Source organism: Mustela erminea, chromosome 6, assembly GCF_009829155.1.
Source record: "Mustela erminea isolate mMusErm1 chromosome 6, mMusErm1.Pri, whole genome shotgun sequence".
NCBI lineage: Eukaryota > Metazoa > Chordata > Mammalia > Carnivora > Mustelidae > Mustela > Mustela erminea.
The window spans coordinates 61,626,566-61,652,941 of record NC_045619.1 but is presented as its reverse complement, the minus strand read 5'-3'; the positions used below and the strand labels follow the sequence as shown (position 1 = coordinate 61,652,941).

Genomic DNA, 26,376 nt, shown 5'->3' with positions numbered 1-26,376 from the left:
CGCCTGGGTGGCTCAGTGAGTTAAAGCCTCTGCCTTCAGCTCAGGTCATGATCTCAGGGTCCTGGGATCAAGCCCCGCTTTGGGCTCTCTGCTTGGCAGGGAGCCTGCTTCCTTGATCTCTCTGCCTGCTTCTCTGCCTACTTGTGATCTCTGTCTTCAAATAAATAAATAAAATCTTAAAAAAAAAAAATCGAGTGGAATGCCTGGGTGGCTCAGTTGGTTAAGCGTCTTCCTTTGGCTCAGGTTGTGATCCTGGAGTCCTGGGATTGAGCCTTGGCGTTGGGCTCCCCACTCATTGGGGAGCCTGCTTCTCCCTCTGTCCCTCCCCCTGCTTGTGCTCTGTCTCTAATAAACAGAACCTTAAAAAAAAAAAAGCTTGTAGGGTGCCCAGCTGGCTCAGTGGGTAGAGCATGGGACTCTCAATCTTGGGGTTTTGAGTTCAAGCTGCACATTGGGTGTAGAGATTACTTAAAAAGAAAAAGAAAAAAAAAGGTTGTTTCCGTCTTTTGTTCTTTTTGATCTTTGTTTGTTTTGGCCCCGGAGGGGGTGCACAGTTTCTGGAGGTACTGCAGTATCAGGAGGTTGGAGCATGGAGAAGATAGAGCAAGCTCCTATTTCATCTCCTGCTTCAGAAATCCACCTCAGAGGTGCCTGGGTGGCTCAAGTCAGTTAAGTGCCTGCCTTCAGCTCAGGTCATGACCCCAGGGTCCTGGGATAGAGAGCTCTCTGCTCAGCAGGGAGTCTGCTTCTCGCTGTGGTCCCTCCCTGCTCCTTCTCTGTCTGTCGTTCTCTCTCAAATAAATAAAAATCTTTAAAAAAGTTTCATAGTTAAATTGACAGTATGTTAAAAACTCCATCTTCAACTGTCTCAACTTCTGAAAAAGCAAAGATGTCAAACTTGTAATGTGCAAAGGGAAACATAATTTTTAAAAATACTTTTGCCAGGGCGCCTGGGTGGCTCAGTGGGTTAAAGGCTCTGCCTTTGGCTCAGGTCATCATGGTCCCAGGGTCCTGGGATTGAGCCCTGCGTTGGGCTCTCTGCTCACTGGGGAGCCTGCTTTCCCCTCTCTCTCTGCCTACCTGTGATCTCTGTCAAATGAATAAACTCTTTAAAAAAAAAATACTTTTGCAGATATGCAAACAAAGAAGTTTGCAGATTGCTTGTTTATGATTATGTTTAATTTTTGACCACCATCAGAGGATGACTTTTTTTTTTTTTTTTAAAGATTTTATATATTTCGTTGAGAGAGACAGGAAAGAGAGAGAAGAGAAAGAGAAAGTACAAAAAGGGGGAGGGGCAGAAGGAGAAGCAGGCTCCCTGCTGAGCAAGGAGCCTGACGTGGAACTGGATTCCAGGACCCTGGGGATCATGACCTGAGCTGAAAGCAGACGGTTAACGATGGAGCCACCAAGCACCCCAGACTGTCAACTTTCAATAAACTGGGGGCAGGGGCAATGTGGGGGACTTGGGCATGATGTCTAAGTAACCAACCCAGCAGGGACACACATTAAACTTTGGAGCTTGCTTCCATGCTGGAAAGGTGGCACCCGTAACAACCGTGCATTTGGAGTAACAGCCTTTCCGGCTTGTCTGCTGCCCTCCTTACTCCTGTGCACCTCTCCAGTAAGACAGCAGGAGCTGAGTAAGCTGAGTGTTAGGTAAGATAGAGAGTACTGATCTAGTTCACAGTTCTGGAGAACAGTCCCTTTTGCTGTATTGTTTACAAGGACATGGTTTGCATCGGGCTTTCTGAAATGCTGACAGGAGTTACAACAACCCTACACTGTTTTTTCCAAACTCCCTAGGCTTCCAGGTATTCATTCATTCCAGTATGGGACATTCTTCCATCTTCAAACAGTTCAAAAAAAAATGTGTTTAATAAAGCCAGAGCAACACACACCACACCTACACAACAGACATGAAAAGCCTCACCAAAAAAACCCAAGGAAAAACCAAATAACAACAGTCATTCTCTCCCCCAGCACCCTGACTGGAAGATCAGTAACAATGACCGTTATGGTGACTAGAGGGAAATAATAATCTGTAGCCTACTTCCTTTGGAAGACTTTGGCATGACGTCTTCAGAGAAAGGCAGTATGCGTAAACGCGTTTATATGGATACAGAGAGCTGAACCCTCTCCTTCCATCTTAACCTCTCTTCTCATTCACTTCCTACAACATAGACTGTATCTATTTGCATTTCATTTTGTTTCTGTTTGGAGCCGATAAATTTTTATGTATCTGCGTTTTGAATTAAATTTAAATCCTCTTTACTATAGCATGGGAAAAAAAAAAAAAGACTGACCATTGCCAATTTAGTTTCAGCCATTTCATATGGGGATCCAAAAGCATCAAATTTCCTTGTACTCTGGGAACAATATACAGCATGAACAAAAGGTTATAGAGGGAGAAATGTAATTGATTCTGAAGAGCGTGAACATCTGCGAAGAATGTATTGTAAGAGAAAATGATCTCTGAGGGTCCTACTTCTGATGATGAAACAGTTTCTAGTTCCCCCTGTCAGAGAAATAACCCTCTGCTCCACACACCCTTCTTCAAGCCCAATCCACCGAGTGGAGAAAGCAGATGTTTGAAGCTAGTTTCCACAACACAGAAACAAACAGAATTAAGTGTAGAAAACTTCACAAAATGAAACCTGCCTAGTGGTGTTCAGCTGATGGCCTCCGAGAAAATGTGAAAAAAACCTATGTTCTGGTCCAAATTCTGTCAGTAAATATAACAATGACTATGGCCCAGTCAATTTATCTCCCTGTGCCTCAAGTTCCTTGAGCTCTCACATGGGAGACGAACTGGGTGGTGGAAAAGGTCTTTTTATGATGTTCTCTACAATGGTAAGATTAACAGACTCGTTTCACCGAGAAGTCCCTTAAGTCTCAGACTTCCCATTTAATTCAATTAATTTTTTAAAGCTTCTTTTTTCTCAAGTAATCTCTACACTCAATGTGGGGCTTGAACCCACACCCCTGAGATCAAGAGTCACATGCTCTACTGACTGAGCCAGCCAGGCGCCCCACAGACTTTCCACTTTAGATGGGAAGAGCAAAAATTCTAACACAAGTGATTTAAGAACATCAACATTTATTTAACATGATAAAAAAGAAATGAGATATGAACATTTGCATTTAAACAATAGTAAGTAGCCTTTAATACTTACATGTGCTCATTGTATAATATATACACAATGAACATAATTACATTTGTACACAAACTAAGTACTGGATTTGAAAACCTGCTTATTGCTGTACACATCTATCCCAATTGAAGTATAAGCCCAGTACTTCAAAATGTCTACATTTTAAATTGTATTTTTAAGAAAGAGTAAGCGGTAACATTTGTGTTTAAGCTGACAAGAGTGTGGCAGTAACTGCTGACATTGCAATCTGACTGAGAAATTATTATAGCAGAAAACAGGACGTACTTCACTTAGCAATAATAAAATGGCACATCTTAAATATATATATAAAATTTTTACAAATCAAGTGTGAAACAAAGCATTGCAGTAGCCAAAATGGGAAGGAAAAAAAAAGGAAAACAAGCTTCATTGGAAATAGTAACTAAATTTGTGTACTGAAAAAGCAAAAAGAAATAGAAATCCACCCAAACTTTAGAAACATCAAAATCTGGAAATCAGCAATTAAGTAAGCTCTGGCTGTAGACCGCACATTAAAAAAGCACCTTTACTTATGTGCTCTGAAATCATAGCAGCAAGCTGGTGTCAGAACAACCACCTTGAGATTATGGAGTGTACATATGAGCCATTAAAGCTGTTTGGAATAAACATTTTCCAGAAGTGATAAAATGATGCTCTGTGGCCAAAAGCATCAGAACTATGAATTTCATAGATTTAAAATATACTGTACAATATCTTCTCACATTGCTGAAGGTCCATGTCCTTAACTTTGAATGGTTTCAGAAGTCAGTATAGCTGAAAAATAAAGACAGGGAAAATTACTTTGACACCTGCAAAGCTAATGAGTGACCATTTCCTAAAGTAACTGAGGGTGATGTTTTATAACAATGGAACTGACGAGCATGGCCACGAAAATCCGAAGACATAATACAATGGAAGGACATTTTCTTGTCATTTCATAGGTTTAACTCACAAAGCAAGAATGTAATTAAGTAACACAATTCAGAATAAAAAAAAGTAGCCAAATTTGCGACTGAATATCAACAGAATGAGCAAAGATTTGCATAACTTTGATAAAATATGTAATAATGTGTTAAGCTGCCCACAGAGCAGCATCGTTTATGAACGTTTCCCAAGTCCTGCCAGAACGACACAGTCAGCGAGATGATAAACACACAGTGAGAAGACATAAACAAACGCCGGTTTGAGGGCCACTAGCTGTTCACCATGGCTGCGGGCCAGAAGCCTAGAAAACAGCCGGCAATGACTGGACCCCATTCCAGTATGGAATGCTACTGGCTCTTAAGGGTGAAAGCAAAATGAAACAAAATCCAAGAATAACAAGTCAAGGAACCCGGAAATGTACTTGAGCTTTAACGGTACATACTCTTTACTGTCAGACGGCATTCTTTATTATCATTGGTCTGTGTTCAAAGAATGGTAACCTGTTTATTGAACCAAAAGATAACGAGACTGGATTTTAATGTACACTTCTCCACTAAGATGGACAGAGGCCATCTATCAACTCTTTGCACAAGAGGAATCAAATAAGTATGCTGACTATTCCTATTCTGGTGTGATTATGTCACCAGCGACAACTGTCACTTCAAGACATAGTAAGTTAAAAGTTTAAAGGCATGAGTGACAGAGGCGAGACATAGGTAAGACAGTAACAAACAGGTTGTTTGTAACTCTACAAAGGATGTCAGTCCTGCATAAATACCAAATGACAACCAACAAAGGCCTCTTCTAGGCTGTATGTAGACATAATCTCAAATAAAAGTTACAAATATGACAGAACAGACATAAATCCTTCTGGATGAACAAAAGGACGCAGGTTATAGTTGCTACAAAAAGGTATGAATGGAAGAAGACTCTAGAAAATAAGCACTGCTGGGTAAACTTAAGTCAATTTAGTATTTGTACTAATTGATCTTGAGATTCTAAAAGTCAAAGAACATGTTAGCAATAATGTTTGTAATATCTCTATGTATTTCTGCTGCTTATAATTGTTCAATAGAAACTGGTGTTAACCCTAAAGCATACAATATTACTAGGTCTGGTCGATGGTATAAAAAAATGCAGAAAAAAGCATAAACAGCTCCGTATCTCAGTTTTCTTGAAAAGTAAAAAAGCGTATATACCTGTAAGTACAAAACTGCAAGTAAAATTTAGCATTTGTCTATAAAATTGTTACAAGATCTAAGGAAGTTATTCTCAATTCTTAAACTATGGCCCAAGGAACAATGTTCAAGTAAGGTTTCCTCTTTCCCCCTGCTCCCAACACAGCTTTTTTCAGTAGGGATCTTCCTTACTTAAAAAAATTAATTATTTAAAAAAATTCCTGATAGATGTTAATGATTTTGATATTCCATGTAGTTGGCCGAGCCACAAACACTTCTTTGTCCTTTAAAATAATTAACAGATTCCCACTGCGGGAGACATGCTGCACGAACCATAAAAAACATTACTTGGTCAACTCATAATCGCTTCCACAGAACTCTCAGATCTGACTATGGAAAGGAATGCTATGTGGGAGCACAGCTGCAGAACACCGTGAGGTTTCTCTTGGCACAGGCCATTCCCTCTTCGTTTGGCTGTTTTTATGCACGATGAAATCGGAGACACAGAAAATGCTGTCACGTAGCAAATCACTAGAAGGGCTGAGGCTGGAGATCTGACTTACTGCCCAAGGCTCAAATGCAGAGCCTCCTTGCTCTGCCAATGATCCCTAACACAGTCCAGAATTAATCTGTTTTTGTTCACCGAACCGAGTGAATAAAACTCAAGTTAAAAACTCTGAAGTTCAAGCACAAATGCAAAAGGAACTGACGTACTTTTCTGAGACTACACACACATGAAATGGGATCCTTCCGTGAGCCGCGGCTGAGTGGCTGCAACGGGCGATGCTGAGGGCTCAGGAGATGGGGACGGACTTTTCGCTAAAACACACGGAGAGAATGCGAGAAGATAAACATCTTTAGGACACATCTGCAGAAGGAAATCCTGATGTTGTGATCCCATAAAATACGAACATTTTAGGAAGGAATTAAAGTTCTCTCTGGGTTCTGCTATTTTCTAAACTGACAACTAATTATTTAGCACAAAATATCTCTTGAAGACGATTTAAGAATTCTTCTTCCTCCTATACCTTAAACACTGCATACAATGTTATATGTCAATTATACCTCAACAAAATTGGAAAAGAAAATTCTCGTCATCTACCCCCTTTTTCTGGCTTTGAGGTTAATTTTTAGGTGTCCATCTATGAATCACTCCTGGTGGGTCTCACTTTTTTAAAAAGTAATTAATTATTTTTTAAAAAAGTAAGTATGCCTAACATGGGGCCTGAACTCACAACCCTTAGATCGAGAGTCCTATGTTCTACCAACTGAGCCAGCCAGGCCATCTTGGGTCTCACTTTTAAAGGCCTTTATAGTTCATGCAGCTAACTACCATCAACAGTTTAAATGTTGTGATGTTAATACTCCACACACTTTATGCAGATACGGCCAAAACAGAAACAAAGTGGTCAGTGACAATTAAAACAAAACAAAACAAAGTGACAATTTCCATGTATAATGCCTTATAAATGATAGCGGCAAAAGACAGGACAGTGCTTTCTATCTGTTACAAGGAAACATGACTTATCACATAGATCTGCATGATATATATATATATAATAGAGAATACTGCCAGAATCCACGTCCTTCCTAAGAACAGTCCCAAATAACTTGAATTTCACTGTATTTGCCCTTCAGCAGAATGATGAGGAGGAGGGCGAAAGGAAGGAGGATTATTATTATTTTTTAAAGATTTTATTTATTTAAGAGACAGCAGAGAGAGAGAGCATGCATGAGCAGGGGGAGAAGCAGGCTCCCTGCTGAATGGGGATCCTGAGTGGGGCTCCATCCCAGGACCCTGGGGTCATGACCTGAACTGAAGGCAGACGCCTAACTGACTGAGCCACCCAGGGCCCCAGGATGGAGGATTATTAAGAATGGTTTTGGCTTATGGACTATGAGAAGCAATGTGGATAATATGCACTGGCTGTATGATTCCCCATATTTGGCATCCCTTGCCAAATATCATAAAGGAAAAAAAAAATCAAATCTGTAAAAACAGACAAACAAACAAACAAACAAACAAAATCCCTGAAAGTAACACAGACATTTTTATTATTTTATTTTTTAATTGACTATTGTTTTTAGAGAGGGCGGGGGGCTGAGAGGAGGGGCAGACAGAGAAGGAGAATCTTAAGCCGGCTCCATAGCCAGCGTGGAGCCTGACAGGAGGCTCAGATTCACAACCCTTGATCTCACAATCCTGAGATCATGATCAAGGGTCAGTTGTTAACTAATTGAGCCACCCAGGAGCCCTACCTTCTGACGTGCTATGGATCCTGATCTCTCAAAGAAAAACCCAGATGTGCATTACAGTATCAGCTAAATAAACCCATTCCACTAGTTTAGGTATTAAATCTTCTACAGTTCCCAAAGTGGTAGGTTTGTGACTATTCTGAGAATCCAGCCTCAGAGAAAGAGGTACGTTTTCCAAGTTCTGGAACATCTTAGTAGAAAAAATTTATGGTATATGAGTTAAGGTTAAGATGAAGAGAGAGTGAGAAAGAGAGAAGGAAGTGATCCCCAAGCCAGGACAGACTGTGGATCTAGGCTGAAGTCCACTTTCCATCCTTCCCAGTAGCATCTTTCCTGAAAGGGCACGTGGAGAGGCAAAAATATATTCAGAGGTTCAGAGGGCACCCCAGTGAGAAAAGCATGAAATGTGTAGTATCTACCTGCCATCGTTTGATTTCCTCTAGAAGCCTCAGGAGTTTGTTCGTAAGAAGCAACAGTTTCCTTCTGCTCATGAATATTGTCCTTTATATTTTCTTCAGGATGACTTTCTGTTTTATGATTTGTGATCTGCGTCTCATCCTGAGGGCTATGGAAATAGATTGGAATTTTAAAATTTGGTATTAACAGACTACAGTAACATTTTTTCTTCCAATTTGTCATTATGAAAATGTTTGACCACATACAAAAGATGCCCCCATTTATAATTAGTAACTGCTAACATTTTGCTTGTAATGAATCGCTTTTCTTCTCCCTAACAGAAATCTTTAAACATAAAAAAATGAGAGCAAATGATACATGAAGCCCGTGCACTCAGGTAATCCGTATTTCACCAATATTGTTTCACCTAACTCCCAGTCTCCCACTCCCCAAATTATTAGCAGATTCCAGACATACCATCTGATCTGTAAACATTTCAGTTTGTATTTATAATAGCTTAATGTCATCAAATATCCAGTCAGTGCTCAAATTTTCTTGATTGCCTCATAACAGCATTTTAGAGTTATTGGTTTCAAGCAGATCTGAAGTCTGTGTATTGTATTTGCCTGACAAGTCTCTTAAAGTTAACTTTACTCTAAAATACCCCACCCCACACATCCTTTTTATTCTTTGCCACTTATGTGAAACAACTTGGTTTCTCCATCCTACAGAGTTTACCACATTTGGTATTTTGCTGATTATATTCTTCTTATTTTTAATAACCTGAAAAGGACTCCGAGGGCATGATCAGATTAAGGATTTTTGGGGAAAGGTAATTATTTCATTGCACGAACAGGTTGATTTTTTCCGTGATGTTAAAAGAGATCAGTGAGTTCAAGGTTTCTGGATTTACTTATTATAAACTGCCCTGCCAGACTGTCTGCTTTTCTGGCCATGGAGGAATATTATTCAAATCCTTTATTTCTTTAGGGTTAGCAAAACAGTGATATTCGAAGTCTTTTATTTCTTATTGAATGAAATTCTTCTGTAACGAAAAATATTGCCTCAAAAACTTTCTAGTTGCAGTTTATTTGGGAAAGGCAAGATAAAGACTTGATTCTCTCCCTTTATGTACCAGGTTTAGGAATAAGAAGCCAATTCCTTAGCATTGTCCAAAGTGGCCAACAAACTATTTTTTTGTTGTTGTTGGGTCATGAAACTCACAGATTTTTAACATACTAGATGAGTTTTAATCTATACCTATTAACAAAACAGCAGGTTTTCTTCTTGTCAGTGATTGCTAAAAGTTTTTCAAACTCAATCTTGTTATTCATTGAAGAAATAAAGTCATTCTGAAAAATGTTAAATCCCAGCAATTCTCTTTCCAGCTCTGGTAATTTTTCCAATGAAGGGTGAGACCGAGGACATACACATAAGAAAGCCAGTTAAGAAGCACAGCTAAAAAATAGCCAATCACAGTGGCTTTTGGAACACACCCCGACACCTTGGATTTCTGATCAGTGTCTATTCGATCCATTATGCAGCCAGTGCTGAGGGCCTGACTTTGATACAGCACATGCATGTTTTGGTAGGTTTTTTAAAGGTCCTTACCAAATTCCTAGGTGCTAATAAGCATAGTGGTTAAGTGCTATACCTGTGTTTTCTTTCCTTTCCTTTCTTTTTTTTTTTTTTTAAAGATTTTTATTTATTTATTTGACAGACAGAGATCACAAGTAGGCAGAGAGGCAGGCAGAGAGAGAGGAGGAAGCAGGCTCCCTGCTGAGCAGAGAGCCCGATGCGGGACTCGATCCCAGGACCCTGAGATCATGACCTGAGCCGAAGGCAGAGGCTTTAACCCACTGAGCCACCCAGGTGCCCTATGCCTGTGCTTTCTTATTTAATCATCATAACACATTTGTGATACAGATACTATTATTACCCCAGTTTTACAGGTAAGGAACCTGCAGTTTAGGGAAGTTATGTAAGTCGCTCAAGTTGCTAAGCTGGGACAGGAATCCAGACTTTCTGACGCCATCCTTTAGTATATGTGCTGCCGAAGCGAGCACTTCTGACGCCATCCTTAAGTGTTATACCTTTTTGGGACTGATTCCTTTATCACTTTCCCTAATCATTACCTGTATGGAACATCCTCAGACATTTTCTCCTTTTTTCCCTCTTTATCCATCACTTCCTCTGAACTTACTCCATTTGGTTCAGGTTTGAAAAGCGTTTTGGAAAAAATGTCCTCAGTTTTTTTAAACTACAGAGTAAGAAGAAAAATGATTAAAAAATAAAAGTTTGTTAAAAAAATGATACCCGGTCAAATAGTTACTGAAATACATCTTTAGATTCAAGTATATGAAAAATATTAACATTCTTAGTACGAGATACAAAAAGTTATTTGCCTGGAGGGATGATACACATTGCTAATAGCCAGCAGCTCTGGGATATAAGATTCTTTAATTGGGGTTAACAGTAATTTATTCTAGCCTTGATTATGTTTTAAATGTCCAATTAACCCATTTTTTGATGTGCTGAATACATCACTCAGGTTAAACAAAACGTATCATTTCACTTAGACTCATGGTCTCTGTGATGAAATGAAACAATTATTTTCAACCTTATTCCTTGATCTAACCTTCAAAAATCTACCCCGTGGAATAACTGTTCTAAAATAATCTCTCTACCTCTTTGCTGAAATCCGTATTTTGAGGTTCAGCTTCTTTTAGTCGAACAATTTCTGCTGCAGGAGTTTCATGGTTTGGCTTCACATCATTTTCTCTAATGACCGTATCCAATTCCTTAACGTTATCATCCCTTCTTCGAGTCTGTCCAAAAGACATATAGCAGAGATTCATACTATGAAGTCATGTACAGTTTTTAGATAGCACCTGTTAATTTCGAAAAAGGCTGATCCTCACTCACAAGAAGATTTCTTTATGAAAACCAACGGAGGGAAAAAAATATACAGATCAGTATTCCACACATTTTTTTTCATCATCTCTTTTAAGCATCTATTTTGTAAGTTGGAGAATGTGTAATTATTCAACTGTTAATCTGCTGGGTCTTTAGTAGCAATGCCTACCAGCTCTTGATCAGATGGAAAGGGGATTTCCAGGAGGACAGAAAGACACTTTTAGCTGATGCATGCTTGCTAACACAAACAGACCAGACTGAAGCTACTGAAAAAGTTTCCCATGTCTTTTATCTCTGTACTGATGAATCAGGGTAACAAACAAATCCTAAGAAATGGAATGGCGTCATTTTACAAGGTGGGGTTGGAATGTGATGAATAGTAGACTTAGGACTTTTATTTAGAAGTTCTCTCCCGCTACAATTTAGGTCATGTTAAATTAGGACAGAGAGTAATATAGATTTTATTGGAGGGGGAACTGGGGACTATCTTGGCATTTCACATTTGTGGAAAGTACTTTTATCTTCTGAGTATCTCTGTGAAGTAAATGGGATGGGCTGTATCGTCATATGATTTACAGCAGAGAAGAGGGAGTCCACAACTGGTAGGAGGTCATCCAACAAGTACTAGAGCTCTGATTTTTTGAACTCAGGGCTATTTCCATTTTACTAAGCTGTCTTAGCTTATTTTTATGGGAATTAAGTAATATAAAATAAGCATACTGTAGACATTTTTGAAAACCCATCAATCATGTAAATCCATTATCCTGATTCAAGTGGTATTAGATTTACACAGAAGAATGATTAAATGCAATAGATCTACCTGGGTAATCCTGAATGGATTATCCCTTAAACCTGAAGGACTCTGTAAGGGTGACTGGTCTAAAGCACCAATAACATTTAATCCTTTTTTCTTTTCCCTCAAGCATGCTTGCTGATGTCTCCTTATTCTTTCCATTTGCTCTTCCACAGTCATCCTCGGTCGGGTACTTTCCGCCAAACAGAGTTGTTCCACTGCACTTCTCGGCCGTTCCTTTAAATTAAAAATAGACATAGGAATACAGGAATGTAGAGTAAATTTTGAAAAGTACGTTGGAATAAAAAATGTTCTAAAATGCATTTATTTTCTTCTCAAAGTTGAAAGTGCAAACTGTTCTATCCTTCAGGAGTAACTGGTGATGTGTGGTCATTGTAACAGGAAACAATAAAACTCAAACTAGGAAGGGGTACAGCTATGAGAGATTTACTTTATTTTTAAAAAATTTTTCCTCAAGATTTTATCTTTAAGTAATCTCTACACCCAACATGGTGACTGAACTTTAAACCCTGAGATCAAGAATCACATGCTCCACCAACTAGACAGCCAGGCGTCCCAGAGATTTATTTTAATGAAAATGTGATGTTTTAAATCACACATTTACTGTGAGAAGAGTTGTACAGAAAAATCCTTAGTTTACGATCAATAACAGAACTATAAAAATACTATTTTCCATAAATCAGATGGTTTTATTTGGATACTATATATAAACACATACGTGTGTGTGTGTGTGTGTGTATATGACTCATTTTTATGGTTTACTGAAGGGTTTAAAAATATTTGTCGGGGGTGCCTGGGTGGCTCAGTGGGTTAAGCCTCTGCCTTCGCCTCAGGTCATGATCCCAGGGTCCTGGAATTGAGCCCCTCGTCGGGCTGTCTGCTCCACAGGGGGCCTGCTTCCTTTCCTCTCTCTCTGCCTGCCTCTCTGCCTACTTGTGATCTCTGTATGTCAAATAAATAAATAAAATCTTAAAAAAAAATTTGTCACATTAAATAACCAATCCTCCTTACTTTCTTATTAAAGATATAAAACAATATTGGTATAAAATGTCAAATAAGAACTTTATTATGTTAGCCATAAGCAAATTTTAGCTTATTTTACATGATAGAACATTTAAATATTAAACATATGCTAGAACCTATGGCATAGAATCCATAGGTTTATGTCTCTAGTCTAAGTTGGTGAGGATTAACCATGAGACACTGGTGAGGTTGCTTGCTCTCGAAAAAACCCAGGGCAGAGGTAAGCAGTTTGTCAGCAAACCCTCTAAGATCTTTTCTCTCTCTCCTGCAATCTAAAAAATGCTTGCAGGGCATGAGCTATAGCACTAGAACCATTTTCTCTTTCTTTTTTTCTTTCTTTTTAGAAGATTTTATTTATTTGAGAGAGAGAGAGAGCACAAACAGGGGGGAGGGGTAGAGGGAGAAGCTGACTTCCCACTGAGCAAGGAGCCCCACACAGAGCTTGATCCCAGGACCCTGATCATAACCTGAGCAGAACAGATGCTTAGCCAACTGAGCCACCCCAGGCGTCCCAACTAGAGCCATTTTCAATTGTATAAAATAAATATCTTTTTTATTTTTTAAAATTAATTTAATGAATTTATTTGACAATGAGAGAGAGAGGCAGAGAGAAGGGGAATACAAGAAAGGGCAGAGGGAGAGGGAGAAGCAGTCTCTCTGCTGAGCAGGGAGCCTGATGAGCCGAAGGCAGATGCTTAAGGACTAAGCCATTCAGGTGGTCCTAGGATAAATATCCTAAAGAGTTCAAGTAAAAACTAAAAGGAAGAGGAAAAATGAAAAGCCTTAATGTGTTTAAGCAAAAGCCACATTTGCTTTGGAAAACAAAACATCAAACAAATCAAAAAAACCATTAAAGAAAAAAAAGCAAATTTTAAATACAGACTGGGAATTAGCTACTACAGCATCCCTTTGCTTTTATTTTGGATTTCATTGAGTTTCTTATTTTATCCTTTTATTTTTAGTTACTACAAACAAGCAGACTTCCTCGCTTTTTCACATTTATGCAAAAATGCTGTGACACTGAAGCTTCCTTTTTTCACGTTGTTATATTGTAAAAAATTTACTGTTTCTAAATGCCAAATATTGTCATTTTCCATAAAGAAATCTTAAAAAAACCTGATATACTCATTTCTCATACATTATGGAACTTGTCTGTTATAGTCCAAGTATTTTAATCTGGCACTGACTTTGTTTATAAAGGTCCTTTCTTTACCAATGTTATGTAACTGTAGTATTCCGTACTTTTCTCACCTGTATTTGTTTATGTAGAAGTTTTTCTTCTACTATTTAAGATAGTTATGTACTAAAAAAAAGATAGTTATAGCATATAAATCTACTAATATCTTTCTTATCTCAACACACATTTTAATTTTTTCAATATAAGCTCCACACCCAATATGGGGCTTGAACTGACAACGTCAAGATCAAGACTTGCATTTTCGGACGCCTGGGCGGCTCAGTGGGTTAAGCCTCTACCTTTGGCTCAGGTCATGATCTCAGGATCCTGAGATCACGTCCCGAGTTGGGATCTCTGCTGGGCGGGGAGCCTGTTCCTCCTTTCTCTCTCTCTGCCTACTTGTGATCTCTCTCTGTCAAATAAATAAACAAAATCTTAAAAAAAAAAAAAAAAAAAAAAGAGTTGCATTTTCTACTAACCGAGCCAGCCAGGCATCCCTCAATAAGCACTTTTATTTTAAATTTTATTATTACTATTTTTAAAGATTTTTTTTTTTTTAAGATTTTATTTATTTATTTGTCAGGGATAGAGGGAGAGAGAGCGAGCAAGCACAGGCAGAGAGGCAAGCAGAGGCAGAGAGAGAAGCAGGCTCCCTGCTGAGCAAGGAGCCCGATGTGGGACTTGATCCCAGGACGCCGGGATCATGACCTTAGCCAAAGGCAGCCGCTTAACCAACTGAGCCACCCAAGCGTCCCTAAAGGTTTTATTTTTAAGTAATCTCTATACCCAACATGGGGCTTGAACTCACAGCCCTGAGATCAGGAGTTGCGTTCTCTACCGACTTGAGCCAGCTGGGTGCTCTTTTCGACATGCACTTAAAAAAAAAAAAGAGTTTATTTATTTATTTGACAGAGAGAGACACAGTGAGAGAGGGAACACAAGCAGGGGAAGTGGGAGAGAGAAGCAGGCTTCCCACCAAGCAGGGAGCCTGATGCGCGGCTTGATCCCAGGACCATGGGATCATGACCTGAGCTGAAGGAAGACACTTAACGACTGAGCCACAGGTGCCCCATGACATGCATTTCAAAAATCCTTTACTGTTAATTTATTTTAGCATTACAATTTCCAAAGAAAATACCATTTCAATCTGTAAAAAAATGCCTAACTATGAACAAATAATACTATTATAAAACCATGACCACTAATGGTAATAATGATGTATAGAAATTCATTAATTTTTATTCTATAATAATTATCTTTCTAGGTCTTCATGCTAGTTAAAATATTGTATTTCTTGTATGTAAATTTGTCAGATGTTTTGGGCATACTTTGTAGCTGTACTTTAATATCTTCCATGAATAACCATAAATCTTATCATTTGTAGTACTTTCCATTCTTACAGCTTCAAAGTACCAAATTACCTTATACCAAGTAAGTAGAGAATTTATAAAGATGAAAGTAAAAGTTTTGGGGCACCTGGGTGGCTCACTTGGTTGAGCATGTGGCTCTTGATTTCGGCTTGTCATGATCTCAGAGATCACCCCATGTTGGACTCTGCGCTCAGCCTAGAGTCTGCTTGAGACTCTGTCCCTCTGCCTCTGCCCCACCCAGGCTCGTGCTCTCTAAGATAAATAAATAAAATCTTTTTTTTTTTTTAAATTTTATTTACTTACTTGACAGAGAGATCCCAAGCAGGCAGAGAGGCAGGCAGAGAGAGAGGGGGGGAAGCAGGCTCCCCACTGAGAGCCAGACGAGGGGCTTGATCCCAGGACCCTGAGACCATGACCTGAGCTGAAGGCAGAGGCTTAACCCACTGAGCCACCCAGGCGCTGAAGAAATAAAATCTTAAAAAAAAAAATTTCTAGGGTGTCTGGGTGGCTCAGTTGGTTAAGGGTCTGCCTTTGGCTCAAGTAATGATCCCAGGATCCTGGGATTGAGCCCTGCATTGGGCTCCCTGCTCAGCAGAAAGCCTGCTTCTCTCTCTCCCTCTGCCCGTTCCCCAGCCCTCCAGCCCCACTTCGGCTTTATGCTATCTCTCAAAAACAAAACAAAACAAAACAAAACAAAACAAAAACCCAAAACAAGGGGCGCCTGGGTGGCTCAGTCGGTTGGGCCACTGCCTTTGGCTTGGCCGTGGTCCTGGGATTGAGTCTCGTATTGGACTTCCCCTGCTCTTCAGGGAGCCTGCTTCTTCCTCTCCCTCTCCCTCTGCTTGTGATCTCTCTCCCTCTCCATCAAATAAATAAATACAATCTTAAAGAAATCTTATAATAAATAAATAAAATAAAAAAAAAAAATAAAATCTTAAAAAACAAAACAAAACACCACTTAAAAAAATTCTTTTGCATCCTAAATTCCTAAGACTACCTGGTGAAAAGGAGTTAAATACCTTGATAATCTTTTCCAAATGACCAAGATTAGACTGGTTTACAGCAGACTGAATTCAGTGGCTCTCAGATGAATATGTGACATATGGAATTTATTTCCCAATCTCCATTCAATTCTCCAATCTCAATTCACATTTCTCAGTTGGCAGGGAACCGGCCAACTCCAAATCTACCACAGCTAAAAGGCCCTCTAAACTCAGGGTAGCTTGGAAATCCATTTCCTTGGCTGACTAAAGGACATGTCTATCAGTCTCATCAAAGAAACTCTTAGAGGTGTCAAGAGATGTAATAAAAGGCAGCTATATGAGAACAGATTCCACAAACCGTGGACCTCATCTCAAGGCTGATCAAAACAAACCTAGATTAGGTACTGAGTAGGTCAAATCCCCTAGGTGCTTATTTCCTGAATGTACTTAAAAAAAAAAAAAATTAAGACTAGGTTTTCTTAGAGTATGTAAAAAAAATTTTGGTGGAACACTAAAAAGGAAATTATGTGTGAGAAAGTAATATATAGGCTTAAGAATCCTTCTAGAAATTAACTTCTAGTTAAATACCGTTCTTGAATCCATCATCTTCTTAGTTTTCCTTAAGGTTACATAGGAGGCTATTGTCGAAGATTCAGGTGTTGGTGATTTTGTTCTGGGAGGAACTACTCCAACAGGAAAGTGGGAACCTAAAAATTAAAATAGTAGTAAGTTCTACAAAACATCTCTTACACAACATAACACTTTCTTCTGACATACTCAATTTCTGAAGCTTTTATTTTATTTATTTTATTTTTAAGTAGGTCCCATGCCTAGCGTGGAGCCCAGAGCAGGGCTTGAGCTCCCAACCTTGAGATCAACACCTGAGCAGAGATCAAGAGCTGGATGCTTAACCAACTGAGCCACCCAGCCACCCCTCTGAGGCTTTTAAAATCAAAAGGCAAATTTACTGGAGTGCCTGGGTGGCTCAGTTAAGCATCCAACTCCTGATTTCTTCTCAGTCATGATCTCAGTATCATGAGCTCTGTGCTGCCCAAGATTCTCCCTCTTCCTCTGCAACTCCTCCCCCTGTTAAGTGTGCGCATGCTCTCTCTCCCTCTCACAGAAAAGAGGGCAAATTTATTTTCATTTATTTTTTAAAAGATTTTATTTCTAAGTAATCTCTATACCCAGTGGGGCTTGAACTTACAACCCTGAGATCAAGAGTCCACATACTCTACTGACTGAGTCAGCTAGGGGCTCTATAGAGCAAATTTATTGTTTGAAAAGAGCCAGAGAAACTGTAGTAGCCTTCCATTAATGTACTCTGCCTAAAGTTCTACAGACGAAAAGATGACTTCAAAAATTGTGATTATGAAACTAGGAACACACAAGGGATCATATATCCTCACAACAACCTTCTGAAGGAAAGGTGAAGGAAGTCCAGTATCTGCATTAATGTCCTCCTCAGTCCAGAGAGCTCAAGCTGCAGCATGGCTGGAGTTTCCCAGTTAGCCTTCTTTCCATTCACAACATTTTCAGAGACTGAAAAGACCTTAATCCTCTCATATATTAAAGATCAGGAAAGACACGCCCAGAAAGGTTAAGTGATTGACCTAAATGTCCTTAATTTCCATGCGGTCTCTTTTCAGTCACACTGCACTGTCTTAATAAAGAGTCCACTAGGGGCGCCTGGGTGGCTCAGTGGGTTAAAGCTTCAGCCTTCAGCTTAGGTCCTGATCCCGGGGTCCTGAGATCGAGCCCCGCATTGGGCTCTCTGCTCCTCAGGGAGCCTGCTCCCCACTCCCCTCTCTCTGCCTGCCTTTCAGCCTCCTTGTGATCTCTGTCTGTCAAATAAATAAATAAATAAATCTTAAAAAAAAAAAAAAAAAGTCCACTAACAACCTTATCAATAGTTACCTATAGGTAACTATATCACTACATATATTACTGTTAACTATAACTATGTATCACTGCTACTTTCTCTTTTATAAATTTTAAAAATTTCTAAAATGAACACATACCACAGAAAATAAAACACATAACACAAAATCATTAACACAACAAAAATAAAAGCTAAAAATAAGTTAACATATAAAATGTATGCATTTGGGGCGCCTGGGTGGCTCAGTCGTTAAGCATCTGCCTTCAGCTGAGGTCATGAACCTGGGGTCCTAGGATCAAGACCTGCATCAGGCTCCCTGCTCAGCAGGAAGCCCGGGTCTCCCTCTCTTCCTACCCCCCTGCTTGTGTTCCCTTTCCTGCTTTGCCTTTGTCAAATAAATAAATAAAATCTTAAAAGTGAATGCATTCATATCATAGTCGTCTTGTTTAAGTAGAATATATGCACTAATAACCACTGAGGACATTTGTAAGAGAACAAATTGTTAAAATCTCATGGTTTTCTTAGGAAAAAAAGAGAAAAACGCCACTCTCTTTGGCCTCATTTACAGTTACATCAACTAAGCAGAAAAAGGAAAAAGGAAGTCTAGTTTCTCCCCCAAAGACAAATGGTAGGTCTATCATTCAGGACTCCTTTAATTTATATACCAAACAATCTACAGCTTAGGCTTTAATATTGTTTATGAACTCTACAAATATTATATGGTTGTATAATTTAAGAATATGAAGAGCTGAACTGATACATAATATAGGTAGTTTTGCAATTCAAACAAAGAGAAAGCCTGTATTATCCCAGTTAGTGATCCATTTTGGAAAGTTCCACTTTAAGTCACGTGGCAGAAATTATGCCATGATTGATCTGTGTACTTCAGACAATTTAATTAGGTGAGTGCTTATAAGTTAAAACTAGGGGTGCAAAACTGGCTCAGTTGAGAAAGCATGCAACTCTCCATCTCAGGGTCATGAGTTCAAGCCCCATGTTGAGTACAGAGATAACTAAAAAGAAAAGATAAAAAACCAAACACCTAAATTTTAAAAGGCAAATTTCTAAGATTTTATTTATTTATTTGACAGACAGAGATCAGAAGCAGGCAGAGAGGCGGGCCGAGAAAGAGGGGGAAGAAGGCTCTCCGCTGAGCAGAGAGCCCAATGCGGGGCTTGATCCCAGGACCCTGAGATCATGACCTGAGCCAAAGGCAGAGGCTTTAACCCAATGAACCACCCAGGCGCCCCAAGGTAAATTTCAAGAAAGAATCAAAACGCTATAGAGAACATATGTCAGACAAGGTATTTTTTATTAGTAAAGACATGCATTCACGGAACAAATGATTATCAACTTCTTCACTTTTTTCAATTTAATTAAATTCCTACTGATGAGTTAAAAGTCATTTAGTAAACAATTGCTAAATTTTGGTCAACTTGACTGGTCACGTTTATCCGATACATATCATAAGGCATTATGACTATATAAGAGCCAGAAAAAAGAATGGAATAAAATATGCAAAAGCAAAGAAAAAAGTGTAGTCCTTATTTTATATATGCTCTAAACACATTGCCCACAGGGATTAAAAATATACATGTGATACATAGCAACTTTTCCCCCAATACCCTACCTGAAAGGGGTAGATGCCACTCAGTTCCAGGAAACCAGTGCTGTTGAAACAGGGGCATTCTGGCTAGATTTATTAAGTTTTTTTTCCCCCAAAGATTTTATTTTATTTTATTTATTATTATTACTATTATTTTTTAAATTTTATTTTTTTTTAAAGATTTTATTTATTTATTTGACAGAGAGAGAGATCACAAGTAGACAGTAGGCAGAGAGGTAGGCAGAGAGAGAGAGGAGGAAGCAGGCCTCCCGCTGAGCAGAGAGCCCGATGCGGGGCTCGATCCCAGAACCCTGGGATCATGACCTGAGCCGAAGGCAGAGGCTTAACCCACTGAGCCACCCAGGCGCCCCTTAAATTTTATTTTTTTTTAAAGTTTTATTTATTTATTTGCCAGAGACAGAGGGAGAGAGCGAGCGAGCACAGGCAGACAAAGAGGCAGGCAGAGGCAGAGGGAGAAGCAGGCTCCCTGCGGAGCAAGGAGCCCGATGTGGGACTCGATCCCAGGACCCTGGGATCATGACCTGAGCCAAAGGCAGCTGCTTAACCAACTGAGCCACCCAGGCGTCCCCCAAAGATTTTATTTATTTATAAATTTATATTTTATATATATATATATTTATTTATTTATAATCTCCACACCTAAGGTGGGGCTTGAATTTATAAGTCCAAGATCAAGAGTTATATGTTCTACCCACTGTGCCAGCCAAGTGCTCCTAGATCTATTGAGTTTTTAAGAAAAGCTATAAAGTCCCCATTTTTTTTTTCTAAGTAGGCTCTATTCCCAGAGTGGATCCCAACACGGAGCTTGAACTCATGACCCTGCGATCAAAACCTGAGCTGAGATCAAGAGTCAGACTCTTAGCTGACAGAGCCACCTAGGAGCCTATACAAAGTTCCAATTTCTATTTTTATTTTTTTTTAATAAAAGGAAACACAGGCAACATTCCCTTTTTTAACTTTTAAAAAGATTTTATTTATTAACAGAGAGAGACAGAGACAGAGACAAAGAGCAGAAGCAGACCCCCTGCCGATCCAAGCTGAAGGCAGACACTTAAGCCACTGAGCCAACAAAGTTCCCCAAAGTTCCACTCTTTAAAAGTTGGCAACCAATGGGGTGCCTGGGTGTCTCAGTCGGTTAAGCATCTGCCTTCTGCTCAGTTCATGATCCCAGGGTCTTGGGATCAAGCCCTGCATTTGGCTCTCTGCTCAGCAGGGAGTCTGCTTCTTCCTCTCCTTGTGGTCTCTCTCTCTCTCTCAAGTGAATAAAAACTTTAAAAAGAAACAAAAAAAAAAAAAAAAAAAAAAAGGGAAGCTTTACTGAATTAGAATAAACGGATACTTCCATAATATGATAGCTCATATGAAAGCCAGTACCATGATCCATGGGAAAAGTTTTAAAAGCTTTTCCACTGATGTCTACAACAGAATTAGGATATCTGCTACCTTCTCTACTAACACTACTGTGCAACCACTGGCTACAGAGAAGGAAGAGATATAAAATAAGGAAAGGAAAAAAGGAAAATTTAAGTATGACATAACTGTGTATCTGGAAAATTCCAGCAAAACAACTGAGCTACTACGAAAAACATTTAGGTAGGGGCACCTGGGTGGCTCAGTGGGTTAAAGCCTCTGCCTTCGGCTCAGGTCATAATCCCAGGGTCCTGGAATTGAGTACTGCATCAGGCTCTCTGCTCTGTGGGGAGCCTGCTTTCTCCTCTCTCTCTGCCTACTTGTGATCTCTGTCTGCCAAATAAACAAATAAAATCTTAAAAAAAAAAATTAGGTAACTTAAAAAGGTAATGCCAGTTTTACCTTGGCCCATGTGGTATGACTATAAATTGAATCTCACTGGTTTTATTTATTTTTTATTTTTTTATAAAAAGATTTTATTTATTTATTTTACAGAGAGAGATCACAAGTAGACTGAGAGGCAGGCAGAGAGAGAGAGGGAAGCAGGCTCCTTGCTGAGCAGAGAGCCCGATGCGGGACTCGATCCCAGGATCCTGAGATCATGACCTGAGTCGAAGGCAGTGGGCTAACCCACTGAGCCACCCAGGCACCCTCAAAATAGAAGGAGATATAAGTGAGAAAGCTTCCAGGACAAATAGAAATTAAAAGAATTTGTGATTACTAAACCAGCCCTGCAAGAAATATTGAAGGGGATTCTTTAAGGAGAAAGAGAGCCCCAAAGTAACAGACCAGAAAGGAACAGAGACAATCTACAGAAACAGCGACCTTACAGGTAAAGAATATACTAAATTCACTATCATTGTCAAATACTACTAGAAGTCCTAGCCTCAGCAATCAGACAACAAAAGAAATGAAAGGCATTTGAATAAGCAAAAAAGTCAAACTTTTACTCTTCACAGATAACATGATAACTGTGTGGAAAACCCAAAAGATTCCACCCCAAAATTGCTAGAACTTGTACAGGAATTCAGCAACATAGCAGGATACAAAATCAATGCACATTGCATCTCTATACACTAACAATGAGATGTATAAAACTGCAAAAAACAAAACAAAACAAAACAAAAAAGCAATGAGACAGAAAAAAGAATTTAAGGAATTGATCCCATTTACAATTACACCCCAAACCATAAGATACCTAGGAATAAATCTAACCGAAGAGGTAAAGGATCTGTACTCTAATAACTGCAGAGCACTTATAAAAGGAAATGAGGAAGACACAAAGAAATGGAGAAACATTCCATGCTCATGGACTGGAAGAACAAATATTGTTAAACTATCTATGCTACCTAGAGCAACCTACACATTCAATGCAATCCCTATCAAAATACCATCCACTTTTTTCAAAGAGCTGGAACAAATAATCCTAAAATTTGTAGTGAATCAGGAAAGACCCCGAATAGCCAGAGGAATGTTGAAAAAGAAAACCAAAGCTGGTGGCATCAAAATTCCAGACCTCAAGTTCTATTACAAAGTTGTAATCATCAAAACAGTATGGTATTGGCACAAAAATGGACACATAGAACCCTGGGACAGAATACAGAAGACAGAAATGGACCCTCAATTATATGTTCAAGTAATCTGCGACAAAGCAGGAAAGAATATCCAGTGGAAAAATGACAGTTTCTTCAACAAATGGTGTTGGGAAAATTGGATAGTAACATGCAGAAGAATGAAACTAAACCATTTCCTTATACTATACACAAAAACAGACTCAAAATGGATAAAAGTTTTAAATGTGAGACAGGACTCCACCAAAATTCTAGAGGAGAACACAGGCAGCAATGTCTGTGACTTGGGCTGCAGCAACATCTTGCAAGACAATATCTCCAAAGGGAAGGGAAACAAATGCAAAAATGAACTACTGGGACTTAATTGAGATAAAAAGCTCTTGCACAGCAAGGAAACAGTCAACTAAACAAAAAAACAACATACAGAACAAGATATTTGCAAATGTTTTATCAGATAAAGGAGTGGTATCTGAGATTTATAAAGAACTTATCAAACTAAAAAAAAAAAAAAAAAAAAAAGAACTTATCAAACTCAACACCCAAAAAACAAATAATCCAATCAAGAAATGGGCAGAAGACATGAACAGACATTCTCCAAAGAAGACATAAAAACGGCCAACAGACACATAAAAAAATATTCCACATCACCTGGCATAGGGAAATACAAATCAAAACCACAGTAAGATACCATCTCACACCAGTGAAAATGGCTAAAATTAACAACTCAGGAAACAACAAATGTTGGGGAGGATGTAGAGAAAGGGAAACCCTCTTACACTGCTGGTTGGAATGCAAGCTGGTGTAGCCACTCTGGAAAACAGCATGGAAGTTCTTCAAAAAGTTAAAATAGAGTAAAAGTAAAAGTTAAAAATAGAGCTACCCTATGACCCAGCAATTGCACTACTAGGTATTTATCCAAAGGATACAAATGTAGTGATCTGAAGGGGTACCGCACCCCAATGTTTATAGCAGCAATGTCCACAATAGCAACAGAAAGAGTCCAGATCGCCATGGACAAATGAATGGATAAAGAAGATGTTTTGTGTGTGTGTGTGTGTACTTGCAATGGACTATTACTCAGCCATAAAAAAAAAAAGAAAAAAAAAGAAATATTACCATTTGCAACAACATGGGTAGAACTAGAGGGTATTACGGTGAGCAAAATAAGTCAATCAGAAAAAGACAGATATCATATGATCTTACTCATGTGGAAATTAAGAAAGAAAACAGAGAATCATAGGGGGAAGAGAGTAAAAAATAAGATGAAATCAGAGAGGGAGATAAACCATAATAGACTCTTAATCACAGGAAACAAACAGGATTGCTAGACAAGAGGAGGATAGGGAGATGGGGTAATTGAGTGATGGACATTAAGGAGGACATGTGATGTAATAAGCCCGGTATTACATGAGACTGATGACTGATGACCTCCACCTCTGAAACTAATAATACATTATATGTTAATTAACTGACTTTAAAACAAACAAACCACAATCCAAACAAGACTGAATCATTGCACTGTATTTGGCCTTTTCTATCTATTTATTCTTGACTATAGCCCCCTCTATCCTTTTTCTTTACAACCCTAAAGAATTATCAGTATTGAAAAAAAAAAGAAAAAAAAAATCAGGGCTGCTAGCCTGGGTTAGTTGGAAGAGTGTGCAAATCTTGACCTCAGGGTTGAACCCCCATGTTGTGTATAGAGATTACTAAAAATAATTAAATAAATAAGCTTTAAAAAGTCAGAGTACACCCAATAAGAGTACTATGTCATTGAATTTGTTTATTTACTTTTTTTTGGCTAAATAAACTCTATACCCAATGTGGGGCTCCAACTCATGACCCTAAGATCAAAAGTCACATGCTCTACCAAAGGATCCAGTAGGGTGCCCCTTGGCCCTTAATCTTTTTTGTACAATTCTGAGTAAGTTTGGTTTTGAAGAAAACCAAAATGTCCCTACCTCAAAATCTCAGGAAATGGAAAGCTTTTTAAAAGTCTGGAATGTACGGGGGCACCTGGGTGGCTCAGTGGGTTAAAGCCTCTGCCTTCCGCTCAGGTCATGATCTCAGGGTCCTGGGATCGAGCTCCGACTCGGGCTCTCTGCTCTGCGGGGAGCCTGCTTCCTCCTCTCTTTCTGCCTGCCTCTCTGCCTATTTGTGATCTCTGTCAAATAAATAAATAAAATCTTAAAAAAAAAAAAAAAAGTCTGCAATGTACTTATTTCTCAGTTAAAACCTAACCTGGACTGATACAAAGCTTTTTAGTCTTTATTCCTCTTTGGGTGAATATTCCAGAAATATTAATTTATTTCAGAAGGGGATGTGGCCTCCTGCCTAGCTGAGATGATGTATAACTTATGATTTATGGGTCATGTTACCTTCCTAATACCTGAAACTTCTGAATTAGGAGCTCATCAGATTCCAAAGGTTTCAGATCAGGGATTGTGGATTTATATATGTATTGGGCCAACACTGATTTTATTATTGTTTAAATGTCTAGAAAACACAGGAGATAAAATGTATCTCAAAATGCTGACCTTTTACGGAAGTTTCTATTTCTGAAACAGGTTCTGATTTTTCTTCTCCATTAGATTCATCAACTTCTGCCACTGTTGTTAACTCAGGTTCACTCTTGTAGAGTCTATAATCTGGACCCTTGAAAGGAACATGTGCAATTTCAAAACAAAAAACAAAAAAACAAAAAACTGGTACAAGTTTCTTTTACAATGTTTACTTCTAAAGCCTTAAATCAAACCCTGAAAATTAAAAGCCTCTGTCAGCTATCTTGGGTACAGGCACAACCGATATATATAATTGATATATATATATATAGCAAAAAAATATCTGAAATATTTTTAACCAGCTAAAGTTTCAGTTTTCAAATTAAGAATATTCTTATTAGGGACAAAGTCATTAGAGCATTTTTTATCACAGCACATCTGAAGTCTGAAAATAATTACATCATATTAATTCAATTAGCCCTATTCCTTATCCCCTTCATTCTCTTTTGGCTTACCACATTTTACATTTATTTGTTTAACCCCAAACCTCTTATTTCCAGCTTCCATGGGTAACATCTCTCCTTGGCAATGTCCACATCCTCTAATAGTTTTCCTAGGTGGAAGTGCCCATATCCTAACCCTTTTATCATTCCTAGCAGCAATCTTTTTTCATTCTCACTTCTTTCTGATCCAAAGATATTTTGCCTCTAATATCCTGAAATGGTATATTAACCACTTTACAAAAACATTTATTAAAAATATGAAATTATGAAGTATTAAAATTATAAAAAAATGAGAATGGTAGAACCAAAACAGGAAAAATACAAATGATAACTATATATAAACAAACAGATAGAAAAAACATTGGCTAAAAGTGAGTGGGGTTATGATAAAAAAAAAAAAACACAATTTGAGTGTAAAATAAATTAACTTTAAAAATCAGGTATATGATTGATTATTCTGTGGCTACTGAAGCCACTTACACAGTGAGATCCATTTCTTGGATATCCTTGAACTTGATGAATCTTCTTTTCTTCAGGCAGATGGACTGGGCCCCTGCTATAACAGAGCAAGGAGCTGCTATCACTGGGCAGAGGGGGGATTATGGGAGGCTGCTCTGTAAAGTCATAGGACCGAGGAAGTGGAGGACGAGGTGGGACTACTTCCTCTTCCTA

At 38.7% G+C, this 26,376-nt stretch overlaps 1 protein-coding gene across 11 annotated transcripts in view; it reads right to left on the bottom strand.

Annotated features, from left to right (window-relative positions):
* Positions 1-3,083: 3,083 nt before the first annotated feature.
* The window catches only part of PLEKHA5 (pleckstrin homology domain containing A5), a 236,761-nt gene continuing 213,468 nt past the window's right edge, over positions 3,084-26,376 (bottom strand). For 7 of the 11 annotated variants that reach the window (XM_032347465.1, XM_032347466.1, XM_032347467.1 and 4 more), the window contains 9 exons: positions 26,185-26,373; positions 25,238-25,355; positions 16,799-16,917; positions 11,664-11,873; positions 10,615-10,755; positions 10,063-10,187; positions 7,951-8,096; positions 5,990-6,094; positions 3,084-3,947 (listed from right to left, as the gene is read on the bottom strand). In XM_032347465.1, coding sequence (XP_032203356.1) covers positions 6,000-6,094; positions 7,951-8,096; positions 10,063-10,187; positions 10,615-10,755; positions 11,664-11,873; positions 16,799-16,917; positions 25,238-25,355; positions 26,185-26,373 — 1,143 coding nt within the window. In that variant the 3' untranslated portion in view covers positions 3,084-3,947; positions 5,990-5,999. Of the gene's footprint in view, positions 3,948-5,989; positions 6,095-7,950; positions 8,097-9,829; positions 9,964-10,006; positions 10,188-10,614; positions 10,756-11,663; positions 11,874-16,798; positions 16,918-25,237; positions 25,356-26,184; positions 26,374-26,376 lie in introns of those variants that run through there. The other 4 variants (XM_032347470.1, XM_032347472.1, XM_032347474.1 and 1 more) reach the window with 2 other exon arrangements.